Below are 16508 nucleotides of genomic sequence, written 5' to 3'. Positions count from 1 at the left end.
TACAATTTCTTCCATGATAATGAAAAGTCAAACATGTGCTGAGGTCTTTTTATACTGTCTGATATCGAACAACGTCTGCTTCTTGAATCCACGAATTGTACTTCTTAGGCCAGTGAAGCCATTTGACCAACACTTCTTTCTGTTTGTTACGAGTTCTCCTTTTCACAATGTCTTGGATACGATACAGTTGATCAGGATTCTCAGTCACCTTTTGAAGTTCAGCTGCATAGAATGTCCCTTCGATGGCATCACCACCCCAGTCCTTTAATTTGTACAAGTCTTTACCTTGAGACCAGTACCTTTTCTCAATGGTAAATATTTCGTCAGACCATTTCTCTTGGTATTCCCGATCAAAGGTGCCCCGAAGATGACTGACTCGTACTTTATCACCTATGTTAAATGCAAACTTCTTTTTGTGGATAGCCTTTTTAGGTTTGATCAGGTACTGAGACAGACGGACCTCTCCTTCGTTCGTTTGGTTGACACTGGCTGGTGTTTGACCTAACATTCGATGCTTGGTGTGGTTATAGCTATAGACGACTTTCTCTAGAACATCCATGTACTTGTAAGTAAAGTTTTTTAACATGTAGCGACAGAGACGCATTTTGATGGTTTTAATGACCCGTTCGGCATAACTGCTTTGGTTTCATTAGAGCAAAACAGCTGTGTTATGCCATGCGACTTCAACAATGCTTTGACCTTATAGTTCTTGTATTCTGACCCTGAATCGGACTGAAACAGTTTGGGTTTTCTGGACTCTAATTTCCAGAATTCTGTCAAAGTCTCTACCACGTCGTTTCCCGTTTTCGACTTGAGTGGTAGCACCCACAAGTACCTGGAGAACAGGTCAATGATCACCATGAGGTATCTCACCCCATCATTGTATTTAGCCAAACTGACCATATCCATTAGATCGGATTGCCAGTGACTGTCTAACCCTTCCACAACATAGGTATTACGTGGAAACTTTCGCCTCACTTGATGTATCATGGTATAGGTCTCTTGACCTTTCAACGATGACTTAATACGTGTCAGAGGAATTTTAAATTTACCTTCTGCTTTAACAGCTTGATACAGTTTACTAGGACCTGCATAACTCCCATGATGTTTTACATCGTAGTAAATAGACTCTAGGTACCTTTCCCACCGAGACATGGTTCTCAACTAACATACATGTCACAAAGTCATGCTATTTATAAATAACGGAAGGATACAACGCAAAATTTTATTACTAAACAACAAAAATGTAGTACATAAAATATATGACAAAACATACAGTTATGTCAAAAACATTCAAGTGTCTCACACGTGTTTGAAACAGTTAATGTCTGAACACATTATTCACATGGGGACATCTCGGGGACAGTCTGTAATGTTCCATCACTGGGTCGTCCATTCTCTGCCATCGGTAGGCGCGTAGTCCACAACAGTAACAGACGACTGCATCGTGATCCCCTGTGTAGAAGAAACCGGCCTTGGCGAGCTCCCTCGGTTTCTGGCGTAACTGTATGGGCCACCACCCAAATGTCTGCATCCGTGTGTAGACGTGGCGCATTTCGGGACGATGGCAGAACAGGTAACGTCTCGAACAGCAGTCTTCACCATCCCAGGCAGCGTCTGTTTCACAGGCAGCATCTGTTTGATCTACGGCTTCTTTGATTTCACCATCTTCATTTTCATCCATATTGTCACAGGCAACATCCGTTTGATCCATGAAATGTTCTTCTGGTTTGGTAGCCACTCTTTTGATCGTATGTCTTTCTGAACATTTGCAGACCAAGATATCGTCCTCGTCGCTACTGCTGCTGCTACTAACACTGCTCGAATATCCCGATGCCATCTTCTTCGTTCCAGATAGAGTGCAACAAGACACAAGAATGTCAGAATCGTAAAACACGTCTGTTCTCTAGCACAGTCACAAAGCAAATGAAGTGTAAACCATAAATCCATTTTTTTATACCTTCGAGTTCATCCAAAACAAAACTCGTTCACCACTGGTGACACTCGTTAGGGTTGCAGAAGTTACACTGAAGAAATCTCATCTGGTTTTTATGGTCGTCTTGCATGGCGCAGGGCACAATCGAGTTCAGCTCTGGTACAAAGTCACACATGACTGTGAAACAGCCTTTCAGTTTCTCCCATTGTTGTAGAGAAAGGAATATTCCCTTCTTCGAAGGTTTCACGGATTTAGTTTCATCACACCACCACCACTAACGCAGGTCCACCCCAGCAAAGTTCTTGTCGACGCTGACTTGGACGTTGGCACCAAGGTGTCTGAAATTTTTTTCGTCTTTCCCCTCGTTTAATGCTGAAATTGTTTCGTCAATTTGGCTTTTACATCCACACAGTTCGATCCACTGTTTAAGACTAAGGACAATACCTCGCTTGGTGGGGAAAGTTTTCCCCTTGTCACTGTCAAATTTCCTTATGTGAATAGCAGTGTCCCCTTTCCATAACTTGGCCACCACGTAGACGTTAGTTCCAAGTTCTAGACGACATTTCGCTTCATCACTTGTGGAACAGGCCATCTCTGGATTGAACGTAGATCTGATCGTTTTCTGCGAGCGAATGACAATGAAACCGTATCTAGCCTTTTTATACTCTTTCGTGCCAGTCTAAGTAGGTCAGGGGCCGGTCTAAGTAGGTCAGGGTCGGGTCGGTAGGACGTTGCACATGGCACAGTAAGCCAGTCTAAGTAGGTCAAGGTCGGTCTAAGTAGGTCGGGGCCGGGTCAGTAGGACATTGCACACGGTACAAGGCCGTGACGTCATCAATGTCAAGGTCAGTCTAAGTAGGTCAGGACCGGGTCAGTAGGACGAGGTCACGTGACAAGGCCGTGACGCCATCAAGGTCAAGGTCACGGAAAGTAGGTCATGGCACTCAACAGGCCCCCTTACTACTTGGATTATAAGACCAAAACGCAATGTAATAATCACATATGGATTATATGCCCAAAACGCAATGTAATAATCACATATGGATTATATGCCCAAAACGCAATGTAATAATCACATATGGATTATATGCCCAAAACGCAAGCCGTAGATATATGAGACGCGTCAGTCGGGCCACGCGCATTCGCCGCATCCAATCTATATGGGCCTTTAGCTGTTTCTCACACAATTTAAATGTACGTACTAAATGATTTAATTGTTTAATAAAATATTATAAGCTTCATTGCCCCCCAACACCCCCCCAACAACAACACCCCCCCCCAACAACAACAACACCCCCCCACATACACAAAAAAAACCCCCCAACATAAAACACAAAAACACAAACAACAACAACACACACACACACACACACACACACACACACACACACAAAACCCGAAACCAAAACAAATACAATCACGCAAGCCCCCACAACACCTCACACGCCCCACCCTCCATTAATTCTAGCTATCGTTCATCGACTTTTTCCACTAATCAGGAATGGTACTTAGAAATATGTAATACAGCTCTGCAATTAGTTTGATCAATATTGAAATTTACTTTGATGCTCTGTGTTGTCGTATTGTTCCTATTGCCGCGATAGTAATGGTGATTAACCTGTAGTGATTCTTGTTTCTTATTGTACATCTAAACCAGCTTCGGAGCATCCCTCGGCAATTATCGCTTATTTGCCATTTTCCCAGTCTACGGTCGATACATCTTCGTTCAATAATATAGGTTGTGCATTGATCTAATTGGTATCCAGGTATTATAATACAAGAACTGTAGATCGGTTTATTGCATTAGAGAAAAATTCCTTTTCATGTCCATGCTTAAATGACAAGATTCTGCCATTAAAGTGACACGCCCGAGTTCTTAAACATTATAGCATATTTTTCACTATTAAAGCCATTTTTGATAATTGAAATTAGAAGTACTTATGTGGCACAGTAGCTCATTATATAGTTATGTCTTGTCAAATTAAACTTAAAGAAAGAGATGTTCTGTTTAACAGGGTATGTGACTTGCTTAATGTTGAATTATTTGTGAAGTTAGTGGAAGATGAAGATTTGTTTTGTCATTTTTACTTGGCGGTTTGCCTGTAGATTGCCAATTGTCTCTAGATTACGACATGTGGGAAAGTGTAATGCTACTGGTTAGCTATACACTACGAAAGTGGAACATTCTTCTTCAACACTAATAGGAAAGTTATATGAAGTTATTTAGTATTGATTAGTAAATGTTTTTGTATTTTCACATTTATTTATTTTGATACTGTATTATGTTCTATGGCCTATTTGTTATTGTATTTGTAAACTTTTTAATAATCTTCATTTTATGGAGGAAATAAAGAATATCTATCTATCTATCTATCTATCTATCTATCTATTTATCTATCTATCTGTCTTACATTTTATTATTTAGAATATTAATTTTCGTACTCCTGAAGTGGTTCTGGTCACCCATGTTTTTGCAATGGCCAAAAATGCATTTTTCATAATTCTAAAAACACACGTTCGTCTGAGAAATAATTGTTATCGAGACAAGCTCTAGTTATTTTTAAACGGCATTTCCCTGCTTAAACACCAGACTTCAGTTTGATTGTGTTATAACCATAACTAAATGTGTGCTGCAGATTTGTAGATCAGCTGAAACTAGGATCTATGCCTTTAAAGTGACACACCCGAGTTGTTAAACACTACAGCGCATTTCTCACCACAAGTGCTGGTTTTTGATATTTAAAATCAGATATTACTTAAATCTTATTTAGATAATCCATTTCCGTATATCAGAAGTGTTTTTGTCATCCTTATGTTTCTAATACCACAAAATGCATTTTTAATATATTTTTAAAACGCACGCACGTTTGAGAAGTAACGCTTATGGAGACGAACTCTGGTATATTTTTTTAAGGTATTTTCTCGTTTCAACGTCACAAACTCTTGTTTCACTCTGTTGTAACTTACAAATGTGCTACAGGTTTGTAGACTAACCAAACAGACCTACGGGCCTGGATATTTTCCTTTAAACTCTTTTACAGGTGAAACTGTCCGCATGGCCGTTCTCGACATTGTCGAAAAGACGGTCTCAAATTGAATATTCCATAAACGTGGAGTTGGGGGACATAAAAATAAATTTTCGAAACATTCCGGGCACCCCCCAAAAAACCCCCCAAACAAACAAAACAAAAACCCACTCGATGGAGAAATGTCATGTTTTTTATCCTAGAAAGAAAAGAGAATATTATGGCTAAAACCACATGTGAAAATAAATCACCTGATATATAATTTGTAAGCGTGTCTTTAAGTTATTCTTTGATATATTTTCACTAGCCTTTACAAGCTGTACCATACTGTCTTTATGCTACAATCTGTACTATAATGTCTTTAAGTTATTCTCTGATATACCGTTAACTGGTCTTTACAAGCTATACTATACTGTCTTTAAGTTATTCTCTGATATACCTTTAACTAGCCTTTACAAGCTATACTATATTATCAAATTATTTTTTGATATACCTTTACTAGCCTTTACAAGTTGTATTATACTGTCTTTAAGTTAGTCTCTCGTATACCTTTAACTAGCCTTTACAAGCTATACTATATTGTCTTTAAGTTAGTCTCGGTATATCTTTACTAGCCTTACTATATTATCAAGTTTTTCTCTGATATATCTTTACTAGCCTTTACAAGCTATATTATATTGCCAAGCTATTCTCTGGTATACCTTTACTAGCCTTTACAACATATACTGTATTACCAAGTTATCCTCTGATATACCCTTACTAGCCTTTACAACCTATACTGCATTACCAAGTTATTCTCTGATATACCTTTACTAACCTTTACAACCTATACTGTATTACCAAGTTAGTCTCTGATACACCTTTACTAGCCTTTACAACCTATACTGTATTACCAAGTTATTCTCTGATATACCCTTACTAGCCTTTACAACCTATACTGCATTACCAAGTTATTCTCTGATATACCTTTACTAGCCTTTTCAACCTATACTGTATTAAAAAGTTAGTCTCTGATACACCTTTACTAGCCTTTACAACCTATACTGTATTACAAAGTTATTCTCTGATATACTCTAGTTTACTAGCCTTTACTATATCGTGTTTTAGTTATTCTCTGATATACCCTTACTAGCCTTTACAACCTATACTGTATTGCCAAGTTATTCTCTGATATACCCTTACTAGCCTTTACAACCTATACTGCATTACCAAGTTATTATCTGATATACCTTTACTAGCCTTTACAACCTATACTGCATTACCAAGTTAGTGTTTAATATTATCTAGTTTACTAGCCTTTACAAGCTATACTATATCGTGTTTTAGTTATTCTCTGATATACCCTTAGTAGTCTTTACAACCTATACTGTATTACCAAGTTATTCTCTGATATACCTTTACTAGCCTTTACTACTTATACTGCATTACCAAGTTAGTGTTTGATATACTCTAGTTTACTAGCCTTTACAAGCTAAACTATATTGTGTTTTAGTTATTCTCTGATATACCTTTACTAGCCTTTACAACTTATACTGTATTACCAAGTTATTCTCTGATATACCCTTACTAGCCTTTACAACCTATACTGCATAACCAAGTTATTCTCTGATATACCTTTACTAGCCTTTACAACCTATACTGCATTACCAATTTATTCTCTGATATACCCTCACTAGCCTTTATAAGCTATACTGTATTGCCAAGTTATTCTCTGATATACCTTTACTAGCCTTTACAACCTATACTGTATTACCAAGTTAGTGTTTGATATACTCTATTTTACTAGCCTTTACAACCTATACTATATCGTGTTTTAGTTATTCTCTGATATACCCTTACTAGCCTTTATAAGCTATACTGTATTGCCAAGTTATTCTCTAATATACCTTTACTAGCCTTTACAACTTATACTGCATTACCAAGTTAGTGTTTGATATACTCTATTTTACTAGCCTTTACAACCTATACTATATCGTGTTTTAGTTATTCTCTGATATACCTTTACTAGCCTTTACAACCTATATTGCATTACCAAGTTATTCTCTGATATACCTTTACTAGCCTTTACAACCTATATTGCATTACCAAGTTATTCTCTGATATACCCTCACTAGCCTTTATAAGCTATACTGTATTGCCAAGTTATTCTCTGATATACCTTTACTAGCCTTTACAACCTATATTGCATTACCAAGTTAGTGTTTGATATACTCTAGATTACTAGCCTTTACAAGCTATACTATATCGTGTTTTAGTTATTCTCTGATATACCTTTACTAGCCTTTACAACCTATACTGCATTACCAAGTTAGTGTTTGATATACTCTAGATTACTAGCCTTTACAAGCTATACTATATCGTGTTTTAGTTATTCTCTGAAATACCTTTACTAGCCTTTACAACCTATATTGTATTACCAAGTTATTATCTGATATACCTTTACTAACCTTTACAACCTATACTGCATTACCAAGTTATTCTCTGATATACCTTTACTAGCCTTTACAACCTATACTGCATTATCAAGTTATTCTCTGATATACCGTTACTAGCCTTTACAACCTATACTGCATTACCAAGTTATTATCTGATATACCCTTACTAGCCTTTACAACCTATATTGCATTACCAAGTTATTCTCTGATATACCTTTACTAGCCTTTACAACCTATACTGCATTATCAAGTTATTCTCTGATATACCCTTACTAGCCTATACAACCTATACTGCATTACCAAGTTATTATCTGATATACCCTTACTAGCCTTTACAACTTATACTGTATTACCAAGTTATTCTCTGATATACCTTTACAACCTATACTGCATTACCAAGTTATTCTCTGATATACCTTTACTAGCCTTTACAAGCTATACGGCATTACCAAGTTATTGTTTGATATACTCTAGTTTACTAGCCTTTACAACCTATACTATATTGTCTTTAAGTTATTCTCTGATATATATATTTAACTAGCCCTTATAAGCTATACTATATTAGCCATATTTCCTGTCCATTTGATCCAGGTCAATTCACTGGAAAATATAAACAGCAAAATCGATATGGGCTCTGGTTGATAGCGGTCATTATAAAAAACCACGACGTTGCCTGATAATTATCAGGAACATCGACCTGTAGATTTATTTTGACCATTTTGTTTGGTCTCAGTATGACGTCCGTAGAAAATTCTACAAAAAGAACAAAAGCTTTGAATGTAAATTGAACAACAGAATGATTACTATGATATGTTGGAAAGCGTAAACAGTTCACAAAGGTCTGAGGGTCGTCGTAGCATGCACGTTAAAGTTTGTCTTGTTTAACGACACCACTAGAGCACATTGATTAATAATCATCGGCTACTGGATGTCAAACATTTAGTAATTTTTGACATACTGTCTTAGAGAGGAAACCTGCTACATTTTTCCATTAGTAGCAAGGGATCTTTTATATGCACCATCCCATAGACAGATTAGCACATACTACGGCCTTTGATATACCAGTCGTTGTGCACTGGCTGTGACGAGAATAGCCCAATCGATCCCAGACCAACCACGCATCAAGCGAGCATTTTACCACTGGGCGGGTTTCCTCTCTAAGACTATATGTCACAATTACCAAATGTTTGACATCCAATAGCCGATGATTAATAAATCAATGTGCTCTAGTGGTGTCGTTAAATAAAACAAACGTTAACTTTTATTCATTGTGTACTAAGTGAAACGTGGTCAAGTGTTCATGAACTGGGCCGTATCTAGCGGGGTGTGCAGAGGGAGGTTGCTCTCCCGCCTCCCTGAAAAATATGACAAAAGTGTCATTTTTCTTATCTACCTGAAGAATACCAAATATTACTGAGCCCTGGTTCCCTTTTATCACTCATTCATTCATTTGAACTGATTTCCGTGCTTATAACCAATTAAGGTTCAAGCACGCTGTCCTGGGCACACACCCCTTAGCTATCTGGGCTGTCTGTCCAGGACAGTGGGTTAGTTTTTAGTTGTTAGTGAGAGAGAAAAGGGTGTAGTGGTCTTACACCTACCCATTGAGTCGTTAAAAGTCGCTCTGGGTGGGGGTCGGTACCGGGCTGCGAACCATGTACCTACCAGCCTTATGTGCGAAGGCTTAACCACAACGCCACCGATGCCGGGTTTTTTATCATTGCACCTAGGTACCTATAGCAACACCGTATTACCTTTATGAAAGAACTGGTTTGACATCGTTTTACTAGAAATCGGAACAGAATAGACACGTTTAAATATGCAAAGTCGAAAAGTCATTTATTACCCATATGGTTACAAATATCTTGGTACATATCAAAGTGATATATATAAATGATATTGTAAGTGATATTACTTCAAATATACGACTGTTTGCTGATGATACTTCGCTATATATAACTGTTGAAAATCCAAATGCATGTTATAAAATTTTAAACACAGACTTAGAGTGTCTTAATAGATGGGCAAAAAAATGGTTAGTAAAATTTAGTCCTAATAAAACTAAAACAATGACTTTTAGTCGTAAAAATGTAAACACTAATAATCCTGGGTTATTCTTAGACAATGTTCAGATATCGGAGGTTAAGATTCATAAACATTTGGGTTTAACGTTTTAAAAATCTGAAGAATGGGACTGTCATATAAAAGATATTGTGGATAAGGCCAGTAAAATGATAAATTGTCTTAGTTCATTCAAATTCAGATTATCTAGAAAGGCATTAGAAAAAATATATTCTTCCCATATTTGACTATGCAGATATAATTTGGGACAACTGTACTATATATCAGGCAAACACCCTTGGAAATCTCCAATTAGATGCTCTTCGTACAATTTGTAGTGCTGTTAGAGGAACATCTCATCAATTGTTATATGGAGAAACCGGTTTCATACCTTTACTAGAAAGGAGGAAGCGACACAAACTTTGTATGATATATAAACTTTCAAATAACATGTTACCAACTGTTTTAACCCTACAACTACCTCGCTCTACTGCAGAACGTAATGAATACTATATGCGTAATGCGGAGAATCTACAAACATATTTTTGTCGAACAAAATTATTTTCGAACTCCTTCTTTCCTTCAGCAGTAAAATTATGGAATAATCTGTTGCCTGATATTAGAAATTCTTCTTCATTAAAATTGTTTAAAATACAAATGAACAAACACGACTCTGCTGTTCCATCCTATTTTTATGAAGGTGATGGATGGCAACAGATTCTACATAGCCGACTCCGATTGGGTACCAGCGATTTGAATGGTCACAAATGTGTACGACATGTGACAGATACCCCTTCTTGTATTTGTGGCCATCCAGTTGAAGATGCAGAACATTTTTTATGTTTTTGCCCAATATATGCTGCAGCTCGCAATACCCATTTACTGAACTATTATAATCTCAAGTGTCATACTTTGCTATTTGGAGATTCAAATTTAAGTGTCCAAGAAAATATCTTTATATTTAAATCTGTTCAGAATTTTCTTATTAATAGTAAGCGTTTCGAGATCATTTAACCATTCTAACTGTTTGCTATTTATTCTTTGTTTCTTCTACACACTCCTCTCTTCTATCCCCCCATCCCCAATTATCCATGTTATCTTTATTGTAATATTGTTCTAGCCATCTTGATGTATAACATGTATAATTGTTAAATGTAGGGAGAGGCCTTAATATAGGCACTTGCCTGTTGGCCAATCCCAAATTTGACTTGATAATAAATATTGTTTAAACCAAATGATACGTCCCACTAGAATGCCAAGTGGGTCGTAACACTTTTTATCACCCACCTGGTGAACGTATAGCGGTGTCGTACAAATACGGTACGCACCACGAGGGTCGTACCGGATGTACGTCTTTTCATTGGTTGGACAGTAAGTCTACCGGGACTTTTTTTTTCATTCGTGAAAAATTACGTTGTCAACATTCCACAATTTTTACTATATATTTCATTCATTTTTTTCTGTAATAAAAATATACATGTATATATGTAAAACTGGGACGACAAGACAGGTAGCGAACTTGTTTGGGGACGAAATATGGATTTAAAAAAAAAAACGGAAGTAGAAGAAACTATTTTGTTAAGCGGCGACCTTTGGGACATACTGTAGTGCACAGTCTTGTGATATCATTCCGCCACAGTGTAAAATGTTTACATATTCGAAATGCAGGAATTTCTATTTTTTATGACAAATATTCAATTGTTTGAAGGTAGGTAATAAATAAAATACCACACTCGTTTTCGCTAGACATCATTTTTACGAAACTCGTGAACTTCCCAAGGTATCTGACCTCACTTTCGTTCGGTCAGATACCTTGGGAAGTTCACTCGTTTCGTAAAAATGATATCTAGCGAAAACTCGTATAGTATTATATATTGGCGTCACACGATGACGTCATCAAGTAGCGCACTACAACCTTACAGGAACGTCAACAAAAAGAGATGAGTAATATAAATTAAAATTGATTATGGGTAATAAATAGGATATTAAACGAGCTTCCATTTCGTATCATGTTTATGTCCCCCGTAAAAATTGTTTCAACTGGGACATAAACATGATATGAAATGGAAGCTCGTTTAATATCTTATAACTATTTTACTTTACTGTAGTAAGTAGATGTCTGTATAGCTTTAATACACTTTTAAATAGAGAAATACTAGTAGTAGAGATAGTCGTAATTTGCATACATTTTAGAATATATATATGGAATGTAATTATTTACTGACATTATGGTGTGACCAAAACTATCAACTCACGCGGCGAGTCTGTTTCAATCTTATCACTAATTAACCGAAGCACCATGGATAAAGGAATACTATTTATATCTCATTATTTGACTCAGTAAGTATAGTTAACGTCATCGTGTTGACAGTGATTAATTAGTTCGTGCATCCGCCTCCATTTTAAAGATATTGCGACGCAGATCCAACTTGTCATAAAACCCAAATAGGGCCTCTTCTTTTGACTGATATTATCAGTGATTACATATCAGAGAACATCTGATGCCCACCCGGTACCTGATAGCCTTGAAGTGACACTCACGGGGCCTAATTGTTAAACACAACGGCGTATTTTTGACAGGCCCTAATTTTTCAACACGGCGTATTTATCACCACGTGAAATCGGATACTACTTAGATTTTGTTTACATTATCCATTTTCAACCACCCGAAGTGTTTCTGGTCATCCAGGGCTTCTAGATTATGGTAGCCCCACTCCATTGGCTAGTGATATTCAATGTTTGGCTAGTCAATAATTACTATTGCCATGCCCGACGGCTAGTGAAAAAAAGAAGAAGATCAAATGTTGCAGTTAAGTCTATTTTGTAAATATGAACATCCTGATCCCACCCCAAACCCCCAATTTTAGTGTTTTTAGGTGACATATCTGATTATTATTATTATTATTAAGTAAAATTGTAATACAAAAATTCTAGAAGCCCTGGGTCATCCCTGTGTTTCTAATACCTCGAGATGCATTTGTCACATAAAAAAAACCCGCGCATACCTCTGAGAGGTAAGTTGATGGAGACGATATTTAGTTTATTTTTAAGGTTCTTTTCCCGTCTCAACAACACAGACTCTTGTTGCACTCTATTGTAACTTTAACCAAATGTGTTACAGCTTTGTATATTAACCACACTTGGTGCTAATGTTCACGGATTGAAACAAGGATCTGCGACTTTAAGATCGATGGATTAATCTTAAGGCTGATGGAAAGTAATTAATTTAAACTACACATAGAAACAAACTTAAAGAGAAGAATAGCGCGTCATGAGAAGATGCGTAAACAAATGCTTAAATATTCAGTATATTATTACTCGTACTTGAGAATACGGCTTTAAAATCACCAAATCCAGTACAAACTACAGTGAGTGTAAATGTTAATACATATTGTGTGTCTGTACCTTTAAGATACTTAGCCTAAAGACACAATAATGTAGGCTCAAATGTTTCCAGCAACACCGTGGTGTTTGCACATATTATTTTGTAAGCATGTCTCACCTTTCTTGAAGACAACGCTTGTCATTTTTGGGACAGTGAACTACAGACGTCAAACAAACCGGAATCCTTTCTGCCATTGTAATGATCATAAACAATTCAAGTTTAAGCAGTCTTAAAAATTAAATTAAAATTTGTTTTGTTCAACGAAACGAAATGTTTTATTTAACGACGCACTCAACACATTGTATTTACGGTTATATGACGTCGGACTTATGGTTAAGGACCACACAGATATAGAGATAGGAAACCCGCTGTCGCCACTTCATGGGCTACTCATTTGGATTAGCAGCAAGGAATCTTTTATATGCACCATCCCATAGACAGTATAGCAAATACCACGGCTTTGATGTACCAATCGTGGTGCACTGGCTGGAGCGAGAAATAGCCCAATGGGCCCACCGACGGAGATCGATCCTAGACCGATCGCGCATCGAGCGAGCGCTTTACCACTGGGATACGTCCTGCCCCCTTGTTTTGTTCAAAGCACCAATAGTACATCGATGTATTAATCATCGGCTGACAGTCTTAGAGCAAACCCGATTAGCAACATGGGATCGGTTATATTATGCACTTATAACGACCTTTGATATACTAGTCGTGTGGCAATGGTTGAGATCGTGTGTGTGTGTGTGTGTGTGTGTGTGTGTGTGTGTGTGTTGGGGGGGGGGGGGGGGCAGGTACCCAATCAGAGAATTGGTCCACCAAGGGGATTCTATTATATAACCCAAACATCTCAGTCATGCGGTTTACTGACTGAGCTAGACCCCGCCACTAAACAACCTTGAATTACAATACTAAAGATATTGTACCAGATATTCTTAACTACATATATGACGAAATGATCAGGACAAATTTGGTTTGTTAATAACCTTGATTATGCATTAGCCATGCAGTATCGATTCGGTTCCTGGATGCGGGGTGGATCGGTGTAGGTGGAGGAAATCAAAGTTTGTTTTATTTAACGACGCCACTAGAACACATTGATTTTTTATCTTATCATCGGATATTGGACGTCAAACATATGGTCATTTTGACACTGTTTTGAAGAGGAAACCCGCTGTCGCCACATAATAGGCTACTCTTTTTTCGACAGGCAGCAAGGGATCTTTTATTTGCGCTTCCCACAGGCAGGATAGCACAAACCATAGCCTTTGTTGAACCAGTTATGGATCACTGGTCGGTGCAAGTGGTTTACACCTACCCATTGAGCCTTGCAGAGCACTCACTCAGGGTTTGGAGTCGGTATCGACTGGGATCCGAACCCAGTACCTACCAGCCTGTAGTCCGATGGCCTGCCACGACGCCACCGAGGCCGGTATTGGATGAAATCAAAGCCAACTGTCAAAGCAAACGAGGATACCAATAACAGTAGTAGAGAATGAATCACTGATGTGAAAATCATATTGATTTTAGGCTTAAATTGTAAAGGAAAACGTCAGTACATTTATTTTAAAATCATGCTGGCTATTATGATACTGACTGTTAATATCTATGTTTTTGTTTCATCTACCATAGAAACTAACGGATTCGCATTCAGTTAATTAATTTAGAATATAATGCACATTGGCTTTAATTTATGTGACTCTATAGTGATGTAGCACTAGTATTTGCGAAATACAGTTGCGGATCCACCTGGAGGGTGTTGGGGTGCGCACCCCTCCACCGAATTCCACGGTGCCTCGAAAATCCAGTGTTTAATCTATTTATTTCTTTTTAGTGCGAAAGTAAAAAATGGCTTTAAAAGCAATTTTATTTATCAGTTTCAGTTCCTTTTTTGTCTTTGTTTGGATGTGTAATTTTCATATGTAAATTGTGTGAAAAAAATGATATGATTCCAAACATACATGACAAAATTAACAAAAATTATGTTGCAAAAAAATGTCAGGAGTGTAACAGTTTCATGTGACACAGCAATTGTAAGTATATTTGTTGATGATTGCTGAATGAAAATAAGGCTCACTAAAAAGTCGTTTGGTGGTACTGGTGTTTGGGTGAAGACTGACAAACAAATCCTAAAAATCTCTCCCTACTTCTAAAAACCAATAAAAACAATCAGTCCTCAGAGTTTGTCATTTTTTGGGTAGAAAATTATTGTTTTCCAAAAGCAAAGTGAGTGTTTTTAAAAGATTTATATAACTCCTGTAACTTCATCTGCTAGTGTTTATATACACATTTACGTATGTTTTGTGTAACAATAGTGTTAGCTACCCTCAAAGGTTAGGGGTGTAACATACATCTATTATTTGGCTGTATATTCCTATTGTGTTCTTGTTTACTTTCTATGTGTTTCTGCATTTCACTGATATATCCCCTGCGCGTGCTGTAACCTCACCGTGGTGCAGGGGTGTACCATTCTCTTTGAGAATGGCCAATAGAGCACAAATTGAAATTTTGAGTAAAAGTCAGTATCTATCTGTGATATTTGTGTTTTTGCACATTTCTTTACACCTTTTTTATTTAAATCTTGAATTTTTATATTGATCATCACCTTATTTTTTATTGTATCACCATAGTTTGACACCCAATAGCCGATGTACTTTTCGTGTTGGGGTGTCGTTAAACATTCATTCATTCATTCATTCACTGATATATGGGTATGCCAGTGGTAAAGCGCTCGCTCGATACGCGGTCGGTCTGGGATCGATCCCCGTCGGTTGGTCCATTGGGCTATTTCTTGTTCCAGCCAGTGCACCACGACTGGCATATCAAAGGCTGTGGTATGTACTACCCTGTCTGCGGGATGGTGCATATAAAAGATCCCTTGCTGTTAATCGAAAAAAATAGTAACCTATGAAGTGGCGACAGAGGGTTTCCTCTCTCAATATCTGTGTGGTCTATATCCATATGTCTGACGCCATATAACCGTAAATAAAATGTGTTGAGTGCGTCGTTATATAAAACATTTCCTTCCTTCCTGATGCATGGTAGCATAAGGTGGAAAGTTATAATCAATCTGCTACTAAAGCAAACCCTAAACAAAACAACAATAGACAAAGAAAACTACAAAAACAGCGACGAGAACAACATCATCATCATTTCACTGATAACATATTGTTATATCAGAAGTGTAACATTTTCAGCATCACTGTGGTCCAAACATGAATAACTATTTTATAAAATTGTATTATGATATCCATATGGAATTTTCATACAAAATATAACGAACTGCCGCTAATGTAAAAGTAATATATTAGATATTAATTCCAAAGTATTTCTTTAATTGAAGCTGTAATTGTCAAACAACTTTTATCACCATTTGCAACCCTCACTTTTGCTGTTTTGTAGATAAAATTTGTTTTTGTTTACAAACGAAATTGCATATAAGAATGTAATTACTAATTACAACAAAATACATGAAATTTTATTTAATGTTACTGAAATGCATAATCCTAAAATTGTATTTGGTACTGAATGTTTCACTGTGACGTGAATAATTAATTTTGTGATGGAAAGACATTTATAAGGGAACACATAAATAGTAAGAGAACATATTGACTGCTACCAGAATCCTCATCATTAGTATCAGGAAGGTAACTCTGTTACCGACA

General features: G+C 37.0%; 2 protein-coding genes across 2 annotated transcripts in view; both read right to left on the bottom strand.

The window, feature by feature from the left end:
* Positions 1 to 16508, bottom strand: part of LOC121380881 (probable G-protein coupled receptor 19) — a 32482-nt gene that overhangs the window by 5754 nt on the left and 10220 nt on the right. The window lies entirely within an intron of this gene.
* Positions 50 to 559, bottom strand: LOC121381774. The gene has a single exon (XM_041511126.1). The coding sequence runs from the start codon at positions 557 to 559 to the stop codon at positions 50 to 52; it is 510 nt and encodes a 169-aa protein (XP_041367060.1).

This window comes from Gigantopelta aegis, chromosome 9 (genome assembly GCF_016097555.1).
Source record: "Gigantopelta aegis isolate Gae_Host chromosome 9, Gae_host_genome, whole genome shotgun sequence".
Classification (NCBI taxonomy): domain Eukaryota; kingdom Metazoa; phylum Mollusca; class Gastropoda; order Neomphalida; family Peltospiridae; genus Gigantopelta; species Gigantopelta aegis.
Note: the sequence above shows the minus strand (reverse complement) of the source record. Positions and strands in the feature narration are given on the sequence as shown.

Excerpts from the sequence above, each read along its gene's own strand:
- LOC121381774 (XM_041511126.1), bottom strand. The coding sequence starts at position 559 with ATGGATGTTCTAGAGAAAGTCGTCTATAGCTATAACCACACCAAGCAT.